General features: G+C 59.1%; 1 protein-coding gene across 4 annotated transcripts; it reads right to left on the bottom strand.

Moving 5' to 3' along the window:
- TNKS1BP1 (tankyrase 1 binding protein 1) lies at positions 1-24548 on the bottom strand. 4 transcript variants are annotated; one of them, XM_082341092.1, is made up of 13 exons: positions 24401-24548; positions 21155-21262; positions 19445-20078; positions 17872-17941; positions 12470-13855; positions 8356-10481; positions 2676-3042; positions 2309-2459; positions 2070-2197; positions 1504-1587; positions 1222-1379; positions 913-985; positions 1-428 (listed from the first exon to the last, which is right to left on the bottom strand). In XM_082341092.1, exons 2-12 carry the CDS (start codon positions 21246-21248, stop codon positions 925-927), a joined length of 5259 nt encoding a protein of 1752 aa, XP_082197218.1. In that variant the 5' UTR covers positions 21249-21262; positions 24401-24548; the 3' UTR covers positions 1-428; positions 913-924. The 4 variants fall into 4 exon arrangements, with proteins under 4 accessions (XP_082197218.1, XP_082197219.1, XP_082197217.1 ...); XM_082341093.1 differs by having other exon boundaries at positions 1504-1590; positions 24401-24538; XM_082341091.1 differs by lacking the exon at positions 24401-24548 and adding an exon at positions 21590-21749 and having other exon boundaries at positions 1504-1590.
- Positions 24549-25270: the final 722 nt, after the last annotated feature.

Raw genomic sequence — 25270 nt, 5'->3', positions numbered from 1 at the left:
TTCCCAAAAAACTTTATTGTTTCAAGTGGCAAAATGGTATCAGTTTCTGTGGGGCGCCTGGCAGGGCGGAGAGAGACTGGGGGTGGGGCTGGGCTCCGCCCGTTACAAAAATCAAAGGCTTTTATAAAAAATGCTATAAACTGGTATCAAAAGAAAACCCAAGGGAGGCTGGAGGAGGAAGCAGAGAGGGAGGCGGGAAGACAGTGAAGGAGGGAGGGACCTAAACCTTCGACCGCTAACAACTGGTTGGGAGGGAGGTGTGAGGGGAGTTGGGACGGTGATACAAAGTGCATAACTGTGCCTCCCCAGACGGCCCCCGGAGGTGGAGGGGGCAGAGGCTGCAGCCTGGGGCGTGGGGGGCTCAGCAGTCTCCTTGCCGGGGACCCCACAGGGACAGGCACTGCCTGAGACTGCCAGATGGGAAGGACCTGCAACAGGAGGAAAGAGAAGAGGTCAGGCAGAGACGTGGGAGTAGAGGAGGCGCTTCGGTGTCTCTCCCCCACCTCTCCACACCCCCTCCACCGCGCACCCGCCTCCCCACACCGCAGCCTGGCTCCCCCAGCGGAGCCCAGCGCGATGGAGACCCTGCTGGGCACCTGGAGCCTAGTGAATGCACCCCAGGGTCCCAGATTGGAAGGGCGGGCAGACCACGCTCAGGCCACCTACAGGGCACGGGGGACCCTCCTTGAGCCCAAGAAGGAAGGTGGGGATGGACGTCCCCAAGCCAAGGGACCCGCCAGGTCTCTGGAACTTGGCCTCAGCTGCCTGCTTCCAGCCTCACAGAGAAAGAGGGATGGAGAGCTCAGGTCTAGAAGAGGGTCTGGGGCCTCCTGAGTCCTCCAGGGCAGGCCCTCTTCAGCCCTGAACCCACTCCGAACCCCAGACAGGCCCAAGCCCAGCTCCTGCCCTCACCTCAGTGACTTCTCAGACCTTCTTCTTCTTCAACTTCAGGGCTTGCAGCCAGTTGGGCGATGATCCTTCTGACCTTGAAGGCAGAGGGCGAAGGTCAGAAGGGAGTGGTAGGGACAGAAACGCCCCTCCCACCGGGAGAGGTGGTCTCGGGCTTGGTTAGAGACCAGCACTCCGGCACCAACTGAGCAGAGCAGACTTGGGTCATGCCAAGCATCTCAAAGCCTCAGTTTTCCTCTCTTGTAAAGCAGGGTCTTCCTTTTAAGGCCGACGCAGTGAGGCCAGTGAATGCCCGGTGCTTAGGTCACCTACCCTGAGGATTTCTCTGGCTTGGGAGGTAACGCGAGGGGCTTCCCCAGCCCCGGGACCTTGCAGGACTTGGAGCGATGGATCACGGGCTCCTTCTGACTCGACTTGCTCTCTGTCGTTTCCCCCTCATCAGCCGAGCGGTTCCGGGAGCGCAGCTTGGCCTGAGAGACAAGCCAGGTGCAGACAGATGTCAGAGGGGCAGGGGAGAGCAGCCACAGAAGGCTAGGCCTTCTCCCCAGAGTACGCCGTCCCCAGAATCAGGCTCAGACCCCCTCCACCTCTCACCCCAGTGGATGCGAAGTCGCTTAGAGATGAGCTTCCCCCGAGAGCTGAGCCATGCCTGGCACACAGCAGGCCCTCAAAGAGACGCTGCTGAAATGAATGCAGACTAACTGGGCTGGACAAAGCCAGCAGTGGCTTCCCGTCCCCGCGCCTCTGTTCCCTCTGTCTCGAATGTCTCCCCACCTCACCCTGCACAGCCCACTCCTCCGCGCACCTCGAAGCTACAATCACATGTTCACAGGAGGCCTTCCCCAATCTACCCTCCCATCCTGCACCCACTGTCTCTCCCTCCCTCTGGGCAGGCCCACCTCTTACCTCTACCCCCCCCAGTGACACCTAAACTTCTCCCTTCACCAGGGCTAATGATGGCACGGCTCACGTCCCCACTACCCTGGGAAGTTGTGGGACACAAACACGCCTTGTTCTTCCTTTCATCCCACTTAGCGCGCAGCACAGGGAGAGCAGAGTGAGAGGAAGAACAGGAGGAAGGGGATCGGGAATGAGAAGATGGATGGAGGGAAGGCAGGCTGGATGCAAGGTGGTCAGATGGCCCCGTTATCAGACGGTACCTTCAGGGCTGATGGGCTCAGGCCAGGAAAGAGGTTGACTTTCAGCCCCTTGGTCACCCGTGTCCGGCGGTTCTGAGGCTCCTCCACCACTTCCTCATCGGAAGACGGTACCCGTGAAGCCCGCGGCTCTGCAAGGGCCCAGAGAAGGGCTCAGCACAGGCGGCAACCCCAGACCTCCCCGCCCCTGCACCGCCCTCAGACATGGACACAGATGTCATCACACGATACCCCGGCCCTACCTGTAGAGTCCTGGAACAGCCTTGCGTCCGACTCAGCCACCTCCGACAGGCCCAGCGTGCCCCCAGGCCGGATGGCCGGGGCCCGGTGCCCACGCTTACGCCCCAGGTTGGCACGGCTCCGATACATGGCACTGTCCAGGATCTCGGTGTCCTGCTCAGGACAAGGGTAACACCACTGCCACCGTCTTCGTGGTCCTGCCCCATCCCAGGGGAGCCCCTAACAGCCTCGGGCCGGAGTTTCCTGCTTTTTGCCTCCCGGACTGAGACTGCTCAGGGCCCACACAGATGAGAGAGGCCCAAGGGACGAGTACCCCCCCCATGCCCCCGACAACATCCCACCCACTGCCCTGGGCTCCCCTCCACTGACCTCGATGAAGGAGAAATCCTGACTGGTGGAGCTGGCGGGAGGGCCCTGGGGGGGCCACTGGGGGGTCGGCGTCCGGTCCCGCTCGCTCCGCCCGGTCCCTGCAGGGCCCCAGGTGCCGTCCACCTCTTCTGTCTGGCTGGCTTCACCATCGGGCTGGGGCCTCCAGGAGGGCAGAGGGTCCCGGCCAGGGTCCAGGGGCGCCCCCTGGCCAGCGCCTGCTGTGGCCCCTTCCTCCTCTGACAGCTCCCTGAGGCCCGAGGTTGCCGACTCCCTCCGGGCCGCGGCCCTGGAGCTGCTGGCAGCCAGCATCTCCTCCAGGAGGCCCTGGGAGCCGGAGGGCGGGGAGCGGGCCAGGCATCCGCCAGGGCTGCAAAGGACCAGAGGCCAAGGTCACGTGGGACCACATCTCCCTCCCCGAAGGGCGCTTTCCCCAACCTCTCCCTCTTCTCCATGCTTCTCCCGACAGGCGCCTCATACAACACAGCACAGAGGGCAGCACCTGGGCCAGCCTGGCGGGTTCAAATCCCAGGTCCACCACTTACTGAGACTTTGGATGAGTGCCTTCACCTATAAAAGCCTCGGGGTCTCCTAACTACAGAATCACTGGGGGACTGGAGTGAGACTCTAAAGCCCCCAGCACAGTGCAGAGCCCTCGGTATGTGCCCTATAAATAACGGTTACTATTACCACGACCGTCGCTGTTGTTGATGTTGTCAGTGTGTCCCTCCCAAGGGCACCAGCTTGGGTGGTCACTCTCCTTGGGATAAGCCAGGCAGCGGTCCATCTGCCCAGCCTGCCTCTTCGGCCCCCACCCTCCGGGTCGTCCCTCCCCGTGCCCCAGTCTCACTGAGCACCCGACCCTCACAGATGGCTGTGTGTCCGACTGTGTGTCTGGACAAGCTGTTCCCGCCTGGAAGGCTCCCCCATTGCCTCTCTGCTCACTCTCCCTGAAGTTCAATTCCTCCTCTGAAGCCGGCCGGCTCCCCTCCCCCAGCCAGCGCTCTCCCCAGCCCTGCAAGCCCTGGGTTCTACCTGCCCCAGCCCCTGCCTCAGAGCGCGTGGTTCTTTGTCCCCACTGCCCATCTGTGAGCAACTCAAGGGCAAAGACGGGCCCCCTGCCACCTTTGTGCTCCCAGCCCTCGGCCCAGGGCCTGGCCAGGAGCGGGACGGAGCAAATATTTGCCGAGGGAATGAGAGGCTGGGTCACCTTGCACCTCGACACAGCGTCTGCGGTCTTCTGCCCGCCGCTCCCTGAAAGCATGACAAGAACACAGCAGGCACAGCACACCACTCTCACTAGCTCACGTTCCTCACACGAGGAGCCTGTGTTGCCCAGCTGCCCCCCTGAAACACACAGATATACCTGCACACTCTCAGGGCACATCTCCTGCAGGGAAGTGCGCACTATTCATCTGTCACTCCTTCCACACACACCTCGTACCTGCCACACCACAAGCACAGCAGAGCCACACCCGACACACACACACACACCGTGCACACAGGCATGGGAAAGGCGGGCAGGACAGCACCCCGGAGCCAGGCCAGAGTCCCAGATTGGAGGGGAAGAGCGTGAAGCAGGTGAGTCAGTACCAGGCCAGAAGGGGATAGGGCGGGAGAGAGCGTGTGTCAGTCTGTCCTTCCACAAGCTGCTGACAGATGGAAATTAAAGCAGTCTTGGGAGGGAAGGAGGGAGGGAGGGAGGAGGCGGAGGTAGCAGCAGAAGTGCAGCAAGGCAGCGGAATCAGGAGCAGCCGTGGAGAGGGGCCAAAGCCAGCTTACCCTGCTGCTTAAAATCAGGGAGGCCAGGGAGGGAGGGGGCAGCGGCAGCACCCCACCCAGCCTGAGGAGGCCCTGCCCACAGCCTCTCCCGGGGTGAGGCAGTGAGGAGGCTGAGGGCAGGCCCCGAGAGCTAAGGGGATGTGAAACAGCGGATGGGTGGATGGAAAGATCCACCTCCAGAGCGAGACCTGGCCCGGAGCCACGTGGGCAGAGGGCAGTGGAGGAGCTCGGTGGGCTCTGGGGGTGACCATGGGGTGGGGGAGGGAAGCATTCATTCCTGCTGACTTGTCTAAACCCCACTCACCCTTCTCCCCATCCCGGGAGAAGCTTTCCTTCTCCTTGTTCTGGGAGCACCCAGAACACCTATAACCTGAGCCGCTCCCTGGCAGGGAAGCAGGTCAGGAACCCATCCTGAGCACTGCCCACTCCAGCACACATATGGACTGCACCCCTTGCCTGTGGCCTTGGCAAAGTTACTTATCCACTCTGAGCCTCAGTTTCTTCATCTGTAAAATGGGGATAATATAAGTACCTATACTTTGCCGGGTCTGTTGGCAGAAATATACACCCAGCATGTAGTTGGCCCTTGAAGAATTTTTAGGATAATCATCCTCGTGCTCAGCACAGGTTCCCGGCCTGAGGACTTGTCTCATACCATCCCTATCCCTCGCCCACCTGGACTTAGAGGCTCCTGAGGGCCAGGACTCTATCCAACCCCACGCCCACAGCCACTCCAGGTGTAAACACGGGGATCAGCATGTAGTAGATGCACAAAAAATCAGTTTCCTTGTGTTCAAGGCTCCAAGACCGAAAATGAGAGAGGTGAGGACTGAAGCTGGAATGATGTGTCTAAAGGGGCAGCAGCTGACCTTGACCCCAGAGAGACAGGAGGAGCACCCAGAGAGACGGTTACAGGGCTGGGGCCCAAGGGAACATGAAGGAGCCCACATTCACAAGTTGTGGGGCCTTGAGAAAGTCACACTGCCTCTCTGGGCCTGCTTCCCCACCCACGGAATGAAGGAGCTGGCCTCAGTATCCCTGCGGGTCCTCTCACATTCTGTGAAGACCACCACCCCCCCACCCCCGCCAAATGGCTGGGAGGCTTCTGCCTCGCTGCGGCCTGGGGGAAGGGGCAGGAGATGACCAGGAGGCCAGAGAGAGGAGAGGGCACTGCAACAGCTCTCAGGAGACCCAGAAGCGCCACTCCCACCAGGACGAGGTGACCTAGACACAGAGGGGAGGGGCCTGATCTCTCCCCGACGCCGCTCTTGTCCCAGTTATATGGACAGTGGTACAGCCAATGACCACCAGCAGGGGAACCTTTGCCCCACACAGGATGATGACCAAAGTGTCCTCCAAGGCCTCAGTTTCGGGACAGCCCCTCACGTCCATCCACACTTGCAAAACAGATACAGATACTAGTGGTGAGCATTCGGTCAGTGACGACCGCGTGCCAGGCAGGTTTCTATCACTTCCTGTGTGTGAACTCCTAGCCCAACTCCAGAAAGAGATATTGCTGACTCAGTGACCTTAAGCGGGTCACACCACTCCCCGACCTGCTAACCGGAGATGATAAAATCCCTTTCCCGCTTCACAGGGTAGGTGTGAAGATCAATGCTGTGGGTGTCGGGGGTCGATTACTCCCAATTACAGACAAGACACAGGAGGCCTGAGCAGAGACGGGACTTGCCCGAAGTCACAGGGGTGGTGGCAGAATCAGGACCCAAACCTGGCACACAGGCCCAAAGCCAGCCGGCTCTGAGCTGTCCTCAAGGACTTCTCGTTACCAGGAGAACCTCCAAATTTTCCTCTAAAGAGCAACTTTCCAGAGGGTAGAATTTCCCTAAGTCAGATGCTCAGAACACCAGCCCCTTGGATATTAGTCAAATAAGCTTGAGACACATCACATTAGAGAAAGATATACAGGTTCCCTTACTCCTGTGCTTCAGTGCTAATATCCATACTCCTTAAGTCTCCTGTACGCCCACTGAGTACACAGTGGCGTTTTCCAAACACACAACATGGCCGGAAAAACCCAAGCGTTTTCAAGGTGTGATGGGGACCGGAGCTCAGAGAGCTGAGCGCTGAGGACTCCCAGCTTCTCTGCCGATACCCTTCCCCTTCCCCAACCCAGTCCCCCAGCCAGCCTCTCCCTCCATCCTAAACAAGGGGAGATATTCTCGCTTTCCCCCTCCCAAGGCCCACCCCAATCTTCGGGGAAAGGTGGAGGGCTGTGGGTCCCACTGCGTGGTAGTCTAAGAGCCTTGAACGCAGTAAAGACGCAGAAGTGAGAAAGAGACATTGCTGACTCGGTGACCTTAAGCGGGTCACACCACTCCCCGACCTGCTAACCGGAGACGATAAGATCCCTTTCCCGCTTCACAGGGTAGGTGTGAACGATCAGTGAGGTGCAGTGTGCAGCTGAGCATGGGGCACTGCGGAGTTCTGAGAAGTTCTGAGAGTCCCGGGAAGTGGAATCCGGGGCAACCACGGGGAGCCTACACTCTCCTCCCACCAGGAATGTTACAGCTCAGAGAGGTCCAGCAACTTGTGCAGGATCCCAGGAGCCAGTGGACTCCTGGTCCCGGGCACTCAAGCCCTTCCTGCAGGCTTCACCTCTGCCCACACTCCTCCATCTCCCCCTCAGCAGCCTGAGCCCCCAGGATACTCCCCGGGGCATCGTCCTGGCCCCAGGCTCTGTCCACCTTCCCCTCTCCCTCCTCCTCAACCCCAAATGCCCCTCCTGACCCCTCCAACACCCCACCGAGTCCCTCTAGACACTTCCTGGGCCCTCCTGCCCCCCTCCCACTACCATCAACCCCTTCCACTTCTAACACAGATCCCATCCAACACCCCCCTCCCTTCTTCCCTTCACGCCAGGTGAGAAGCTCCAGGGCTGGAAAAGGTCAAACCTGCTACTCGGTCAAGAGAATTAAACCCAACCTCAGTGGATGGAAATGTTAGGGAAATAGAAACAATGCCTTTTTAGCACCCTTACCAGGTGCAACATCACCTCAGTTGGTTTTAGAACAGAAAAATCTCAGGGACAGACTGTGGTTGGCTCGGAAAACTATCGGTTTGTTTTTTTTTTGGAAAGTTCTGTTTCAGAAACTCTGTGCATGGAGGCCAAGGTCATGGGGCCAGGAGCCAGGTCCCAATGCCCTTCAGGTTCTTTTTTTCTTATTTTTTTAAACCAGGGTTTATTCTCTGTTGTTGTTGTTTTATTTTTTATTTTATTTATTTATTTATTCATTGGCCGTGCCACGAGGCCTGTAGGATCTTAGTTCCCTGACCAGGGATTGAACCTGGGCCCGCAGCAGTGAAAGTGCAGAGTCCTAACCACTGGACCGCCAGGGAATTCCCACCTTTCAGGTTCTTAAACTGATGCCCTCCTGGGCCTTAAGACAAGGCAGGCAAGAAGCACAGAGATCCTACCCGCTGCAAGAAGCAACGAGTGCCACTGCCCGCTCCACCCTGACGTGGAGCGCTCAGGCCAGGACGATGCAGAGTCCTCCGCCCCAAGCCTGTGAAAGCATCCGTGTTCCCTGGTCCTGGAGCACCTGCGGCTTCAGGACCGAGAGGCCTGGGGAACAGCCACCAGAAACCAACCAAAGACAGGACATATCCTCCAGCATACTCACAATCACCAAGGAAGCCTAAAGCACGGGTTGCAAAAGTCACACCGCAACCATCACATTCATCGTTCAAAAAAGGAACTCACCTGTATGTATGTCAGAGGTCAGTTTAAAAAATAAAGCAAAAATTCACAGTCCAAACCACCTCAATTTTCCAAACACTACAAGTTCTTGGGGGAAGGCAGTTTCTATCCCCCTTACAAAGGATGCACTTTTCGGACAGCCATCACTCCTTCCCTCCCCACCCTGGGATGGCGCTCCCTTACCTGACTCCAAAGCCGGGGGATTCCCCTGCCTCTGATCCGGGCTCCTCGGGGCAGACGGCCACGGAAGGCAGGGGAGCGTCTCCGCCCTGGGTCTCTGGCCCACTTGTCTTGCCAACTCCCAGCTCCCTGGCCTCCGAGGGGTCTCTGGCCTCCAGGCCAGGGGACAAGACGCCGTCGTTCCTCAGGCCTGGTTCGGGGGGCTGGCTGACCTCCCCTACCCCATGTTCCCTGGCCTCACTCCGGGTCCCCAAGAGCTCCACGTTCCGGAGCCCCGAGTCCTGGGTCCAGTCCGTCTGCCCCACTCCACACCCCCGTGGCCCCCGGGAACTCTCAGACTCCAGGTCGCAGGGCATCTCCAAATTCCTCAGGCCCAGATTGTCGCCCCAGTCCACTTGGCCCGCCCCGAGCTCCCTGTTTCTCAGCCCTGGGTCAGGTGTCCAGTCTGCCTGACCCACGCCGCGCTCCCTTGATTTAAGGAACTCTCCCGCCTCCACACCTGACCAGTCGGTCTGCCCCACGCCACTCTCTCTGGCCTGGCTGTGGTCTCCTGCCTCCCCCACTGCCGCCAAATCTCTGCCCCTCAACCCGACCTCAGAAGTCCAGTCCTTCTCCCCGACTCCGATGCCCCTGGGCTCCACAGACCCTCCAGTCTCCAGGCGGCCGGCCAGCTCCACGTCGCTCAAGCCCAGGTTGTCTGCCCAGCGCACCTGCCCCATGGCATCCTCCCTGGCTTCACTCAAGCCCCCGGAACGCTCACAGCTGGACACTTCCAAGTTCCTAAGGCCCAGCTGGTCCCTCCAGTAAATGGTCCCGGCCAAGGTCTCCCCGGGAGGCACAAAGTGGCCGCCTCCTATCTTGCCAGAAGGGCTCAGGCCAGCGCCGCTCGCTCTGTCGTTGCCAATGATGCCAAACTGATGGCTCCTCTCGGCTGCCTCCACGCGGAAGTCGCCGCTCCAGTCCCGCTGCCCTGGGCTGAAGGCCACCGCCTCTGGCTGGGGGACAACGCCGAGGCTGAAGTCACCGGCCCAGCCTCGCTGCCCCCCCTCCCTGTCTTCCTGGTCGGCATCACCGGGGCTCTGGCCCCCTGCCTGCTGTCTTCCCTGCAGCCCTCCAACCTCCTGGCTGGCACCACCGCCTTGCCAGCTGCTCTGGTCTCTCTGTCCCAGTGCCCCATCCTGTGACTGGGGGCTGCTGGGGCTGAACAAGGCCCCGGACTCAGTCTCTTCAGGCCAGCTTACATCCCTGCTGGCCTCGCCCAGGCTCTCTCTGCCACTCAGAATCTTCTTCTCAAACTCCTCGTCCTGTTGTTGGGCTTCCTCGGGGCTGAACCCGGCACTCAGGGCTCTCACTCCGAAGCCTCTGTCCCGGGAGCCGAGGGCCGTGGAGCTGCCACCGCGGCTGTAGTCTCTCATCCAGGCGCTCTTCCCGAAATCCTGGCCCGGCTGCTCTGCACCCCGGCTGCTGCAGGTGCTCAGGGAAGCATCGCTCTTCCCGAACTCCTGGTCCTGCTCACCTGCGTCCCGGCTGCTGCACCTGCCGAGCTGGTCCTTCCTCTCCAATTCCTGGCTCTGCTCATCTTCACGCCGGCCGGCGTAAGCACCCAGAGACTCCCTCTTCCCAAATTCCCAGTCCTGAAGGTTTGCATCCTGACTGCTGTAAGTACCCAGAGAATCTCTCTTCCCGAATTCCTGGTCCTGGATATCTACATCCTGGCTGGAGGAAGAGCCCTGGGAATCCCTCTTTCTGAACTCCCAGTCCCGAACATCCCCCTCTTGGCTCTGCGGAGTGCCAAGCTGGGCTAGCTTTCCAATCACCCGGTCCTGGCCCGCGAGCCCCCCTGGGGCCGACACTCCACTCCCATCTTGGCTGCCGACCTCCATCCCCTCCTGGCCGATGCCACACCTGCCGGCCCACTCCCTAGAGCTCCCCTCCCCCACTCCGTGCCCGCACTTGTTGGTCCAGTCCCTCTCTCCAAGGCCTGGGTCCCCTCTAGGGCTCGCACCCCCAAGGCCATAGTCCTGAGAAGTGTCTTGGGACCAGCTGGAGGGACTAAAACTGCTGGGATGTGTGTCTGCTGCAATCCCAAATTCACTCTGCAGATCTTTCTGGGCCCAGCCAAGGAGTCCCTGGGAATCAGGAAAAAAGAGAGAAACAATCAGGGTGAGAATCAGTCCAGAATGAGAGAGTCAGCACTGCCTAGTGCCCAAGAGCCCCACTTTGGCTACAGAAAGCCTGGGTTTGGATCCCAGCTGTGTGACCTTGGGCAAATCACTTTACCACTCTGGGCCTCAGGGTCCTCATCCTTAAATGGGGTAATTCCTACTGCGTGGGGTGGTACAAGAGGATTAAACAAAATCATTTAAGCCAAGTACTCAGCATAGCGCCTGGCGCACCATGGACACTCAATCGATGATCCCATGGTCATGTTTACAGCCCTTGGGCAACACTTGGCAAACCGCCAGGAGAGAGGCTGCCTGGCGGAATGGTCTTCACATGGGTATGGGGCTGCACTCTCAGCAAGGAGAGATCAAGAACCCTAAGCCCCTCCACGATCTCCTTTCCAAGGCAAAATCCCAACGCCACCCAACACCCTTCTAGCCCCCGGGAGTTCCCAGCCCCTTCCTCCCTAAGGAAAGCACCCTCCTGTCTAGGCCTCCCCGGGAAGACCTCTCAGTCCTCGCCCACCTGCCCGCCTGCCCGCCTGCCCGCCTGGGAGGCAGAAGGGACAGCCTCCTCCTGCACAGGGGAAAAGACCCAGCCGGGGCTCCCGGCACCCCACCCCACACTCCCTGACTCACTCCTGTGGGTGGGGGAGCCCTGGGCTCAGGGCTGCGGAGCCAGCCAGCCTCATCCCGCAGCGCTGCGTTGGCCAGCAGCCTCTCCAAGACAGACATGCTGGGCTCCCCGTCCCCAGGTCGAGCCATGGCCCCTGCCTCCTGCCCCCTGCCCGCCCCAGGCTACTGGGCGCGGAGGGTGCCAGGACAGGGCTGGGCCGCTCCCCTCGCCCGGACCTGTCCGAGTGCTCCGGCTCTGGCTCTCGCTGGCCCTGGCCCCGCTCCCTCTAGAGCAGCTGCAGCTCCGGCAGCCCCGCCCAGAAGCCAGTTGAGTCACCCACATCCTGGGACAGACACACCTACTTCAGGAGCCAGCCTGGTCTTAACTCCTTCCTGCTCCTCCTCCTCCCCCCACCTCTGCCCCCAGAGGCCCCCAGGCTCCGCCCTCCTTCCAGCCCCACCCCTACCAGCCCAGGCTGGGCTTGAAAAATACATTTCAAAAGCCACCTGGACCCCAGCCCTGAGATTCTGGGGCAGCCTGGTAGGAGAAAGGGCACCGGCCCTGGAACTGGCGCTCTGGCCCTGGCCCAGCCACCAACTTGCTGGGTAACCTTTGCACAAGGCTCTGCCTCCTCGGGGCCTCAGCTGCCTGTCTACAGAGGCAAGTCTGAGCTTAATAGTAATAATGTTCATAAAAGGCAACACTCACCAAGCACTCGTGATGAGCCAGGCACTATTCTTAGTACTCTACAGGTACTAAGGTAACCGGCACACTACAAGGTAGAGCTCATCACTGTTCTCCCCATTTTACAGATGCAGAAACCAAGGCACAGGCAGAAAAGTCACTTGCTCAAGGTCACACGTGGGCAAAGAGCAGGGCCAAGACACGAACCCAGGCAGTCGGGGTCCAGAGCCCATAGCTCTAACTGGCTATGCTGGTGCCCTTCATAATGCCACCCATAATAACGTACTGAACGCTGTTTGCCAAGCATTGCACCCAGCGCTTTCCATGTCTATCTTACCCACAATACAAGCCTAAGGGGCAAACGTTATCATTGTGAAAGGACTCTGAAGCTTAGAGGTTAGGGTATGTTCCCAAGACCAGTCAGCTGGTGGATGCTGGAGCCAGATAAGAACTCACACTAAACCCTAAGCACCGTCCCATACCCTCTGCTCTGCCAGCTCTGCCAGACGGTACACAGCTCTGAGGGGCACGTCCTAGGTGCCCTTGATCATGGCTGGATCCCAAGCTCTGATCACATAAAATCCATGTTGAAAGAACAAAGCCCTCCGGAAGTCCTGGCCTCCATCCCAAGCCCTGCCCCGTGCCCTGTCCTCACCTCAGAGCAGGCACTTGGGGTCTGTGTGTCCTTCAGCTCAGATCCAGCTCCCCGCCTTGCACCTCCAGCACTGGGGGGCGGTGAAGCCAGGAGGTCATCCAGCCAGTGGGAGCTGCTCTCAGGGCCTGCAGGCTCGGGGGACGCCCTGCATGGGTCTTGAACCTCTGTCCTGGGTTGGGTGGTCTCAGCCTGGGCCAGGGTCACGGCCTCCTCCTCGGCAGGCAGTGCCTGCCCGGGGTCGGGGATGGCGGCAAAGAAGACACAGGGCTGGTCACGGGGTGCTGGCTGCTGCTGCCCCAGGACCGGCTCCAGGATGGGCAGGGTGGCCTCCCTGGTGGGCAGAGGAAGCAGGGATCCGTGTCCGGGCAGGGGCTCCCGTTCCTCGTGCCTCTCCTCTGCCTGCAGCAAGACTGGTCCAGGCGGGTGCCCTGCCGTTGGCAGGGGCTCGAGGGGGACAGCTGGGGACTGAGGATGGCTCTCCCCATCGCCCTTTTGGGTTGGGGAGGTGCCCGGATCATCCGCCTGCACCCAGGAACCAGGCCTTCCTGGGCCCTCTGGAGCTGGCGGGGCCCCTCGCGCCTGCTGGGACACTCCTTCCTCCCCGCCGGCTGCAGCCCAGTCTCCAGCCTCCGCGGCCTCCGCGGCCTCCGTGGCCTCCGCGGCCTCCGCGGCTTCAGTGATGGGGGAGGGGGGCGGGGAGTCCAGCCGCCACACCCCTAGACCCGAAGGCCGCGTGGGGAAGGTCCATTCAAAGGACTGTGACAGGCTCCAGCTGGACTGTGTCTCACTCCCAAAGGGATGATCCAGGGCCGAATGGCTCCCCTGGGTTTGGGGCAGGGCGGCCAGCGAGCCCCCCAGTTTCTCCTGGTCTTCGCCGGGCGGCCGGAGCCCACCTTCAGAAAATCGGCGCTGGGCCAGGCTGACGGGACGCAGGTCCTCACCCTCTGCGGCCGCCACCTCCCCAGATGGCAACGTCCAAGGGAGGTCTAGCAACTCACCCCCCTCCGTCAGGGGTTGGGGCAAGGCGGCTGGGGGCTGCTCCGGGCTGCGGCGCCCCGAGAGCTCCTGGAGGGGAGGGCTGCTGGGTCTGGGGGCCTCCGGGGCTCCCAGAGAGGGCAGCCCCGGAGTAGGGGGGTGGCAGGAGCCCTCATCAGGAGGGGCCGCAGCTGGGGATGCCGGAGTCTTGGGGAGGCAGGGAGAAGCGCCGGAAGCTGCAGGGCTCTGGGCTTCTGGAAGCTGTGAGTGGCGGGGAGAGCTCTCATCGGGTGAGGAAGGACGGGGAGACTCGGGGGCCGAGCTCGAGGCTTCAACGGGGAGGCCTGGGCTGGCGGAGCCTCCATTCTCCAAGGTGGAGCCTGGACTGGAGGGGACCCGGGGCTTGGAAACCTGCAAGAGAAAGGTCAAGAGCCATCACTCACCACTCAGCCGGGTGGGGGGCCCGCTGCCACCCCCACAGGGACCTCAGGTCAGCGGCCGCCTCGCACTCTCACGCTCCACGGAGGAAGCCCGGGCGCAGAGGGAAAGCCACCCAGGATGGCCGCAAGAGGCTCCCACAGGACTTCGAGTGTCTTAAACGTCTTGGGGTCCACAGACCCCTCCTTTTGGCCCTCTCCCCACAAAATGCACGTCGCCTTATTCACACGGTATCACTCACACCACTTCAGGTGGTTCAAACCCTCCCGCCCACACCCACCCACCCCAAAGCGCACCTAAGGATCTTCTAAAGGGTCCACGGTTCATGGGTCAAGAACACTGGCTTTACAAAGGGAAAAGGAAAACTGGGACTCTGGCTGTCTGTGTGCGCGGAGGTTCGGCCTCAGAGCAGGACTCCAGGCCCCACGCAGCTCCAGACCAGCTCCCAGGAGCAGCTCCTACCTCCCAGGGGTGGCGTGGAGCTCTGCACCCTGCTCTGTGCGTCATAGTCTCGCCTCAAGGAGGCAGGCAGGCCGGCCTCAGCGTTCAGGTGAAAGGCCCAGGGCACGGGAAAGCACCTGGCCCAGAGCTACCCCTGGCCCGGCCCTTGTAAGCTGTGTGCCCTCCTGCACAGAAGTCACTCCGAGCCTCAGCTTCCCCATCTGTACCCTGGGGCTGGTGGCAACCATGTCCGTCTCACGGTTAGGTGAGGATTAACTAAGATTTGTGCACGTGGCCTTTCAGGATAGGACTTAGAGGAAGAATGGATGCTGTGGGACACTGGGGCCACCAAACACCTGGCACTCCTTTACCCCTCCACTCAGCCTGTCCCCAGACGGCGAAGTGAGTCTCGCTCTACCTGACCTCTGCCCCACCCCCAGAGATCACGATTCCCCTGCCGCCCTCTCGCCAACGGGGCTATTTCTGCCACATCATCACCCACTGGGTCTGGGCAGGGGGAGGCATCCTGCTTCCTTCTCAAGGCCAACTTCCATTCCCTCCACCCTCTGTCCCCTCTACAAATCTCTGGTTAATTTAAAGCTCATGCCCTTGAACTACACCAGCCAGAACCCCTCCTGTTAGAGCCCCCTACAGACCCCTCCTTCCCTCAAAAGCAGAGCTCCTGGACCACTGCCACCCTCCCCAGAGCTACCCGTTATAATGCATAGTGATTCCAACAGTCACCCCGTCAACCCACCCAGCATCCTGGCTCCAGTCCTTGCCCTCCTCTTCCCCGATTACTTTGTGACCCACCTGTCCCCAGGATCCTACCCTAGACCTTGTCCTTACCTGTAACGACTGCTCCTCCACAACCTCATTTTCAGGTGTCCCGCTCACCCATTCCCACCCACATCTGTCCACCTCCCTCTCTCCATCCCCCACCCCGCTTAACCCCTCAGCCCCTCTGAGAAGCACAGCCACTAACCCTCCTTCCTTCTCACTCCCTCCCTTCTCTCTTTATCACCACTGATGTCACTTTTTTACACAGCTCCCTCCCTCACCCTACTGCTTAACCTGTTTAAATACACGGCTCTCCCCACCTCAAGGCTGCACCCGGGCAGCTGTGCTGGACGCGGCTGGAGAAAAGCACGCAACCAGGATGGCTGGGCCCCCTGCGGCTCATCCCCCCTGCCCTCAGAGGGCACCCCTGCGGCCCAGCAATCCCACTGCACACCCCCCCCCACCCCCCAGGCAACGCTTTCCCATCTGGTCTCCTCAAAACTCCATAGTTCCTCCCGGGCTCTCTCAGCTGACGGCCTCGCCCCCCTTCCCTGAGAACGCAGGGGCCGTGGACGGAGGACACCCACACCAGCACCCACAGCCCCGCCGCCTGCACAGGAGCCCAAGCACCCTGCTCCCTGCCGTGGTCGTGAACTGTCCTTGCTCAGAGCTAAGGCCAACTCCTCCTCTCTCTGTCCTGCATCACTGATTTTTCCTACTCTACTGGATCACTTCCATCAGCACACAAACTGCTCTCGTTTCTTCTGGCTTAAAAAAAACAAACTACACAGTGCTGTTGACTCCTCCTCTCTCCCTGGCTACCACCCCTTTTCCTTAAACACAGGGCTCTGCATTCAGTATCTATCACCACAGCTTCTCTCACCCATCCTCTGCTGAAGCCCCTCCAAATGGGCTTCTCCCCTCGCCCGCCATCCCACCGCTCTGGTCAAGGTCACCCATGACGCCCTGCAGCTAACTCCCACTTCTCAGCGCTCATCTTCCTTGCCCCGTGGGGAGCGTCTGACCACTAATCCGCCCTCCTCCCGTCTCTCGCCCCCCCCACCCCCCCAGTCCTGGAAGCTACTAACTTCATTTGGCTTCCAGAGCACTCCACGCTGGCTGGATTTTCTACCTCACCGCTGCTCCTTCCCGCTTCTTCCGAGCTCCTCTGCTAGGCCTCCTCCTCTTCCCTCCTCCGCCTCACCCCCTCCCTTGGTGATCTCAGTTGTCTTTACTACCATCTCTACACTGACAAGGCCCTGCAGCTCCAGACTCAAATATCCCACTGCCCCCTCGACGTTTCCACTTGCATGTCTACAAGGCATCTCCAACTCAACAAATCCAGAAGCAAGCTCCTTTGATCTCCCCCGATCCTGCTTCATCCTAAGAAGTCCCCTTTTCCGTAAAGGGTAACCTTCTGATCGCTCACCTCAGAAGCCCTGGAGTCACCCTTGATTCTGCTCTCTCCTCACATCAGTCTATCTGCAAATCCCGTCCACGCCACCTTCAGATCCTAGACAGAGGTCACCACTGCTCGCCGTCTCTACCACGGGCTATACCTCCAGAGTCCATGACCCCATCATTTCTCACCTGGGTTATCGCAACAACCCCCTAACTAGTCCCTGCTGCTGCCCTAGGCTCCCTGCAACCAAGAGGGCAGGGTGACTCTTTACAATTAAAACAGCAGAGGTCACGCCTCTCCTCCAGCCCCTCAATGGCATAATCCCCTCACGCAAGCAAAGGTCCTCCTAGGGGCCTGCAAGGCTATCACCTCTGGGTCCTCCCGATCGCCCAACTCCTCCTCTCTCACTGTGATCCAGACATCCAGGCTTCCTTGCCGGGAAGGTACCAAGTCCTTCATACTTGCAGTTCCCTCTGCCAAAAATGCTATTCCCCAACATCCACATAGCTCACTCCATCCCCCTCTTCGTAGCGAGGCCTCCCCCTGTTACCCTCACCCCAGAACCCTTCCAGGTGTCCCCAGCACCTGTCTGACACACTACACATCTGCTGGCTCGCAGGGATGTCTGGGTTGGCATCTGCCTCCCCGCATTGGAAGGTGAGCTCCCTGAGAGCAGGGGCGGTCTTTGTTTCGTTCTCTGCTGTTTCCCCAGTACCCAGGTCACAGTAGTTGCTCAATAAATACTTTTGGACAGACAAATGAATGGAGTCAGGTCTCCCTCATGGGGCAGATAGGACAGCCTCTGGCTAGCAAGGGCTCTGTGAGTAAGAAGGACCACCCTTCACATCACTTACTCAGAAATTCAGGCCGTCTGCCCTCTGAGCACACTGTCAGGAGAGGGGATGTAGCAGGAAACCCCCAAGAAAGGACTCTTCCTCTCTTCTGAACCCTGAGAAGGCAATCCAGCCAGGGAGAGCCGAGGACTCAGACCCTTCAGATCCTGCCTCAGCTCCTGGGTAAGTTACTTAACCTTTCAAGCCCGGGTGTCCTCACCTCTCATATGGGACCAAAGGGGCCTGCCAGCTAGAGTTATCAGTCAACATTCCTGGGATGTGCCCAGCACACAGTAGGTAATCAAGGACTGTTGTTCTGGACACTGTAAGAGCCTCAGGGCCTGAGCCACACTTAGCCAGGGTGGCCTGGAAGTGGAGAAATCTGAGCCCCAGGGCCAGCCCTTGGGCCAGTCACCTCCTCCACGGCCTCCGCTCCCCCACCTAAACTACAAGGAGGTGAAAGAGATGATCTCAGATGACCCTTCCAGCTCTAAAATAGCACGGTTCTGATTCGCAACCGGAGGGTAACTCACGTCGGTAGGTGGCTCAGAGCTGGCCAGCTGAGCCAGGTCCCCGTTGAAGGCCAGGTCCGAAAGGGGGTTCCTGTGAGGGAGAAAGAGGGGAAATGGAGGCCTAGAATAGAAAGGCCTGTCACAGGGTAGATAAGGGAGAGCTGATCACGGGTCTGCCTAAGCGACTGCAACTGCATCCAATGTTAACTGCCTCCCACCTCCCACAGGCATTTCCTACTGGGGGACAGAGACGCTATGCAGTTTCCACAAAGTGCCCCAGAGACAGTGCCTGTTCCCCACCTGCACACCGAGGGTTAAGTTCCCCCAACTCCTTTGGGAAGAGGATGCAGCTTGCCCAGACCCCTCCATGGCCCCCAAAAAGATACCCGCCCCCCTTCCCTTAAGGGGTTAATGTTCTCCTGCCACCAGGGAGAATGCAGCTGGTCCTGCTGCCCTGCCAATACTTCTTGAGGAATTGCAGGGGGAGGGAAAGGGGGAAGAGGGAAGAGTGATTTTCCAAGGTTGAAGTTGTTCATTTTAAGCCTGGCTTGGAGCAAAGGAGGGGAAGATGAAGGGCGGAACCCAGTCTGGACAGGGTGTGACCTCCTGGGAGCCCAGGCCTGGGACAAAAGAGTTGATAGGAGGCCCTGCCTTCCAGGCACTTTAAGGTGAGAGAGGGGAAAGGCTGGAGGGCAGGGCAGCGCAGGGTAGGGCAAGGGTCTTACCTTCCAGCTCAGCTCAGACCACAGCGGCCCTGCCCTCCACAGCAGCAGGAGTGGGAAGGGGCCTGTGGGCCCAGCAGAGCTGCCAGGGGTCCAGCTGCCAAGTGCCTCAAGCAGCTCTCCCTGCCCTGAGGATGGCCTCCATGCAGCTGACAGCCCTCAGCCTCTTCCAGTGCCCAGGGGCACCTCCTGGTCAGCCTTCTTTTATATACTGGCACCAACTCTAGGCAAGTATACCATATGCAACAGTCTCCAACCTAGCTGTACTTCCTGTGCGTTGACACTAGCTGGCCTGGCATCAAGGTGTGTTCGTGTCTTTCCTCTCCCATCAGACTCCTCCTCACAGCCAGACTGTGTCCTCTTCAAACTGACACACTCACACACACACACACACACACACACACACACAAGCACCTGGCACACGGCTGCACCCACAGCACGAGCTAGCAGTTAAAGTTAAAAGCACACTCTGGAATCAAACAGACCCGAATTCAAACCCCAGCTCTGTCTCTCTCACTTGCTAAGGGACGAGGGGAAGTCACTTTTGAGCCTCAGTTTCCTCATCTCTAAAATGGGTTTAATATTCCCTTCACTAAACAGCATGGCTGTGGATTAAGTGAGGCAGAGATTGGCTCTCAGTATAAAAAAAACCCTGAAAATAAACTTCCATACCGTACATTTGAACTCTACTATAAACATACATCAACTCTGTATAGACAACTATCATTGTAAAAAGAACACAGTAGCACTGTCTGCTGGGGGAATGTTTTGTGACTCAGACCTAACCTAAAAGCGAAGATCACAATCCCAGATGCAACTACCCACTTTGTCCTCCAGGCTGCAACCAAACATACAGCCTCCCACCCCCTCACCTCTCCTCGGGGGTCTTGCTGGGCTCTTCAGGGCACTCTGTGGGAGACTTTGCCGGCCCCTCCTGGGCCCATTCCCTGGAGAGGGTCCCACCATCCTCATCCCTGGGACCTGTGGCCACACCATAGGTCCTGGGGCCATATCTTGAGCTGCCATCATGGTTAAAGGTGAGGCGGGAGCCCCAGAGGCGGTCAGGGCTGGCCGGGACCTCCTTCCTCGGCTGTTCCATCTTGGCCAGGATCTCTTCCACTGTGGTGGCTGCAAAGCGCTCCGAGGCTGGACGGAAGGGCGCGGGCGCCTTCCGCACACCCGTCGGGGCGGCACATCGAGCTGGAGGTGTCAAGGGGGCTACCTCTTCTTTCCCAGGCTCCTCTTTCACAGTCTCTCGGGTGGCTTCTCCTCCAGTAGGGGTCTCAGCCATAGGCCTTGGTGCAAACGGAAGGGGACGCTTGCTGCCACCATAGGGCTGGGGTCCCGCCAGCATGTTCATCTTGCGGGCAGAAGGCAGCTCGGCCAGAGGACCCCGGGGAGGCCGAGGCCCAACAGGCACCAGCAGGCTGGGCTTGGCAGGCAGGGCTGGCTTGGCGGGCAGGGCTCGGGGTTTGGGCTTGACAGGGGGTTTGGCCCGAGCGTCACCTACCAAAAGGAAAGGGTTGGTTGGGGGGATGTCAGAAGAACAGCAAGCAGAACTTCATCTCCCACCGTACAAACTCAGAATGTTCACATCCTTCTAGGTACAAGTCAAATGTCACCTCTTCCACGAAGCCTTCCTTGATTTTCCATACACATGCCAGAAACATCTTCCATCTCCAAATTCCCAAAATGTCTAGTCAATCCCCCTTATAAGCTAAAGCTATTTAAGGGTCCAGCTGGCAGCTATTTCTCCCTGTACCCACTTTGCACCTAGTACACGTTCTTAACAAATGAATGAATAAATGAGCAAATGAGCTAATAAATGAGTACCTGCCTACCCATATCAAGTAGTCAGCCCATCATCTCCCCAATGTAGTCCTCTCCTCTTACTTGATACTCTGCTATACTACCATTCACAGTAAACTTGTTATCCCAGCTCAGCTTCCCTACTCTGCCACCCTGCTGCCCCCTCCCCCAGTGCACACCCAGGCCACCTCCCCACTGTCATCCGGTGTGTGATCAGGAATGCAAACTTACTATTGACCTAAGCCAAACAGAAGTAAATCTGGTATAGGAGGAGGAAAAAAAAAAAAAAAAAAAGACCAGAAACCCATCTTCTATGTAAGGCGTTTCAATACCAAATAAAAGACCTTGAATTACTCATGGCCACGGCCCTTTTAATAGAATCCTTCATCGCCCACTCATTTGGCTCAGGGCAAGAAAGGCGTCTAGACAGGGAGCCAGGAGGCCTGGGTTCAAATCCATAGGTGCATGCCATTTCCCCCCTAGGCCTCAGTTTCCTCCTCTGTCAAACATGTGGTTTGATCCACACCATCTCAAGGTTAGTCTGCTCTCCTCTGCTGGAGAGCTATGATCTCAAACAGTTCTGAAGGGTCTCAGTGGGAGCTAAGAACCTTTCAGACTCATCCTGCCCGTCCTCAGTACTCCTCCCTCCCTCCCTCCCACTGCACAGAGTCATCGTTAGCCCAACCGCTCCAAGACAGAATGGGGGTTCAAGCCTCCGCCCCTCCCACCCTCCTCCCAGCCACCCCGGTGCCCCACCCTGCACCCATAGGTACCTGGCTCAGAGCCAGCAGATACCAACTCCTCCTCCGGCTCCCGGGGCGGTAGGGAAGCCATGGCTGTGCCTTCCCTGAGAGCAGACACTTTCATCACATGCGGCGGACCTGCGTGAGAAGTGGGAAGCAGAGGGGTGTGAGCTGGGGTGGCTGAAGACCCAGGAAAAGAGAGAAAGCAAAAGGGTTGGGCGCTGGCAGTAGGCTCGGTGGCGAGGGACGTCTCCTACTTCTGGCAGAAGCAGAGTGCGGGACAGGAAGAGGGAACTTCGGGGGTGGGGGGGGCTGGGGGAGGTCAAGGGAGGTCCCCAGCCGCCACACCCTCCACACTTCCCAAATCACTCTCCAACTCTTGTCTCCTAACCCTAAAGTCCTGGAGCTTCAGGGAGCCACGCACTGCTCCCTCCCGTGGCCATCTCTCCGTGGCACCCCACTTACCTCTCCCAAGGCACCCCCCTGGGGTCCGGTGGCCCCACTCGAGGTATCTACTCAGGGGCAGAGTAAGAGGTCCGCAAAGTCTGAAGTCTCTCTGTGAATCACCTCATGGGAGACGGGAAAAACCCGCTCCCTCCTCCCCAACCTGGGGCTCCGCCCCACCGCCTGCCTGCCTGCCTCCCCCTTCCTGCTCACCCTCCTTCTCTCCCTCCCTCCTGCAGCTGGGAGTGGTTCCCTCTCCCCCCCGCTTCCCCCCTCCTCCTTCCACATCCCTGCCCCACTCCCGCCTCCTTCAGAGCTGTCTCATCCAAACACGGAAAAATAAGGAATAAAAAGTAAACATCTGGAATACATTTTTTTCTTTAATTTCTCAATCGCTTTGGCTTCAGCTTGGAATTTGATGAGGTAAAGTCAGGGCCTAGTCCTGTTGCCATAGCAATGGCCTCCCACTGGATTTCCAGAGCCTCGCCAAGAGGAAGGAGGAGCCGGCCCAGGCCTGGGCTGGGAGAATGGGACAGGGCTTGAGAACATCCGGGGGGCGGGGTGGCTTGGGGGAAAACTCCCTAGGGTTCCCTTTCTTGGACAGTCACAGTGGGACAGCCTCAGCCTATGAATGTATGTGGGCATCACTCACCAGCCTAGACTTGACCTGAGGGGTTTTGAGGGGGGCTGAAGTAGAAATGTTAAACCTAATGACACAACCCTATGGTAGAAGCCAAACGGGTGCCCCTCCTCTAAGCTTGTAACAGAAGCTTCAGGTCTGCTACACCAGATTCAAATGCTGGGTGGATCTACCACTTTCTAGCTCTGTGACCTTAGGCACATTGCTGATTTCTCTAAGCCTCAGTTTCCCTATGTGAAAAACACAGTTACTGAGACTGTTAAGAGGCTTACATGAGGGACTTCCCTGGAAGTCCAGTGGTTAAGACTCCGCGCTTTCACTGCACACTGCAGGGGGCACAGGTTCTATCCCTGGTCAGGGAACTAAGATCCCACATGCCATGCAGCGCAGCAAAAAAAAAAAGAGAGAGGCTTACATGAAAGGATGCACACAGCTGCTGACCACAGTGCCTAGCACCTAATAAGTGTCCAATAAATGTTGGCCATTATTAGTATGATTCCATTTAGTGTCACCAATAAGCTAACACATTGGTGACCACCTCCTCCTTTCCCCAAACCACAGGCTTCCGTTGTTCCAGACCATTCCTTCTCTCCTGCAGGCCCCAGTCATGTCACCTGCTCTTCAGACACTTCACCACCTCCTCAGTTCCCACCCTGGCTCCTGAAGCACCATCCCACCCTCAAGACCCCCCCAGGTTGACGGAGCCCTGCCCCTCTTGTTCCAAAGGAAGAGGGGTATTTCCTATCACCTAGTGTGTCCACAGTCAGTGAGGATGACCCAAACTTCTCCAACCTGCAAGGGGCACTGCCTTCCTCAAAGTCACCCACTCCAGCTGGTCTGGCAAGACAGCACCAAATCCGAAGGGACCTCAGGTGTCCAACCATTGCAAAACCCACCCACCTCTCACTTTTACCCTGCCCCAGCTTGTTTGAAAGATGGGAGGGAATATGAAGGAGGTAGAGAGATACCCATGATTGTCAATCCCTTGGTCAGCCAACTACCACACAGGATGCTCACTGTGGGTGGGTGGGTGAGTAACTGTGCACAGCCGGTCCAAGTGTGCATGGAGGAGGGGCACATGACGGGAAAAAATAAAATTAAAAAAACACAAGATTGTTTCCTTGTCCCTGAACATTATTACCAGGGACATGGTCTGGGTGGTTAGAAATGGAGAGGAACTGGTCCAGAACCGAAAAACCCTTCACCTGGGGGCCTGGTGGACACCTCAGCAGCGTGAGGAGCTGCAGCAAAGACGCTGCAGCTCGCCTTCCCCAAGAGGAGGGGGTCGCAGCAGTTCAGAGGCCCCAGCCAGGAAACCCAGGGGAACAAGGCCAGAGCCCAAAGCTGTAAAATCTCAGTGGCTCTGAGCATTCCCAATCCGTAAGAGTCAGGAGGAGACTAGCTGACCCCTGGGAGCACAGGCCGCCGGAAGGGCAGGGGAGAGGCCAGGCAGCTCCAGCCCCGGGGCAGAGGCCCAGAGAAGCATCGCCGCAGGCGGGGTCGGCCCTATAGACCTGGGATCTCCGGCCGGATCTGGGGCCAGAGAGGTCGGAAGGGACAGCCTGTAAACTGCTGGAGGAGGGAGGGCCAACGGGAAGACGGAACAGCCCGGGGCGAGGGGCCGTCTGGAGGGGCCCAGTGGGGAGCTCTGGACACAGAGGGACGGCAGCAGCCTGAGAGGAGGAGAACAGGGTAGAAGAGGAGGAGGAGGGGGCGGCGGCGGCAGAAGCAGAGAACCTGTGCGCGGGATGTGGAGCAGCCGGCGAACAGACGAGGGACTGGGGACAAGGACCGGGTGGGGGCGGACTGGGGTGCTTGGGGGCGTGCCGAGGGAGCCGGGGGAGGGGGCTAGCGCAGGCCCGGGGGTAGGGAAAGGCGGGGGTCCCTCCAGCAGCTCCGCCCGCCCCCGGCTCCTCCTCAAGCCCTCGCCCCCTCCCCCCTTTCTTCTGGCTCGGTCAGCACGAGCTCCAGACCGTGCACCCACCGCCCCCGCGCACACGCGGCAGGTCCCCTGTGTCCCCCGCCTACCCCGCGCCCCCGGCCCCTGCAAACTTTCCTGGTGACCCCCCCCTCCCTCCAATCTCAACCGAGGTCCCGACTGAACAGCGCCCACTCCTTCCATGCCTCTCCCCCGCCCCCAATGCCGGACCCCGCCCCCTCCTTCGCCCTCCCGCCCGCCCCCGCACACTCACGCGCTCCCCCAGGATCCGGCTCCGCTCTGCTCGGGCTCGGCACCCCGATGCCAGTCTCCGCCGCCGCTACCGCCGCCGCCGCCGCCGCCGTCACCGCGGGACCAAGCCAGTACGAGCTGTGGCGGGGCCCCGCCCCTAGCTCCGCCCAGGTCCACGCCCCCAAAGCGCCTCATGAATATCCATGAACCGGTGAAAACCGGGAGTGGATAGACCGTGCAGAATCCGCCGGGTCGTACGCAAATAGGCGCAGCCCAGGTACTCAATTATTAATGAGTCTTGCAAATGAGGGGCCCGCCACAGGCTGAGACCCCGGCGAAACTGACGCAACTTAGCTGCTGAGGAGCGCTTGGGCAAAATGGCCACCGAGACGACTGCCTAGAGAGGAGACTGCCTTAGGACGGCCCAATTCTCAGGCCCAGCCGCCTGTACTGATTGCAGCACCATAGAGTCACGGCTAGAGAAAAGGTAACCATTGGCGGACTAGAGAGGCTTCCTGTGCAAACACCTAAGAGCCTACGCAACGTGGCCACTCCACGTGTATAAATTCAGGTTTAGAGCCACCGCGGGGATGACTGGAAGCTCTGTTTTCCTCGCTAATCCTCATTTATCTCCTGTTATGCTCCCTTCCCATATATAAATTCCTCCCAACCTAAAAATGCGGCATACCCCTTTCCTCCCATAAGAAAAGCTTCACACATACTCCACACCTTTCCTGCATCTCCATCTCCATCAGACTTACACCACTCCCCCCGCTCCGACACACACACACACACCACTCATCCTCCCCAATTCTCCGGGCTCAGGTTTCCATTACCCCTGCTGCAGGGAGGCTGGTCAATCCTGATTCCATTATCTAAAGACTCAGAAGAC

The sequence above is a fragment of the Balaenoptera borealis genome, assembly GCF_965194805.1.
Source record: "Balaenoptera borealis genome assembly, chromosome: 11".
NCBI classification, from domain to species: domain Eukaryota; kingdom Metazoa; phylum Chordata; class Mammalia; order Artiodactyla; family Balaenopteridae; genus Balaenoptera; species Balaenoptera borealis.
This window is presented reverse-complemented; position numbering and strand designations above follow the sequence as displayed.

Excerpts from the sequence above, each read along its gene's own strand:
- TNKS1BP1 (XM_082341093.1), bottom strand. The coding sequence starts at position 21,248 with ATGAAAGTGTCTGCTCTCAGGGAAGGCACAGCCATGGCTTCCCTACCG. Across the intron at positions 13,856-17,871 it reads GCTCTGAGCCACCTACCGAC|GTTTCCAAGCCCCGGGTCCC; the intron begins GTGAGTTACCCT and ends TTTCTCTTGCAG. Across the intron at positions 3,043-8,355 it reads TCCCCCGGCTTTGGAGTCAG|CCCTGGCGGATGCCTGGCCC; the intron begins GTAAGGGAGCGC and ends GGTCCTTTGCAG.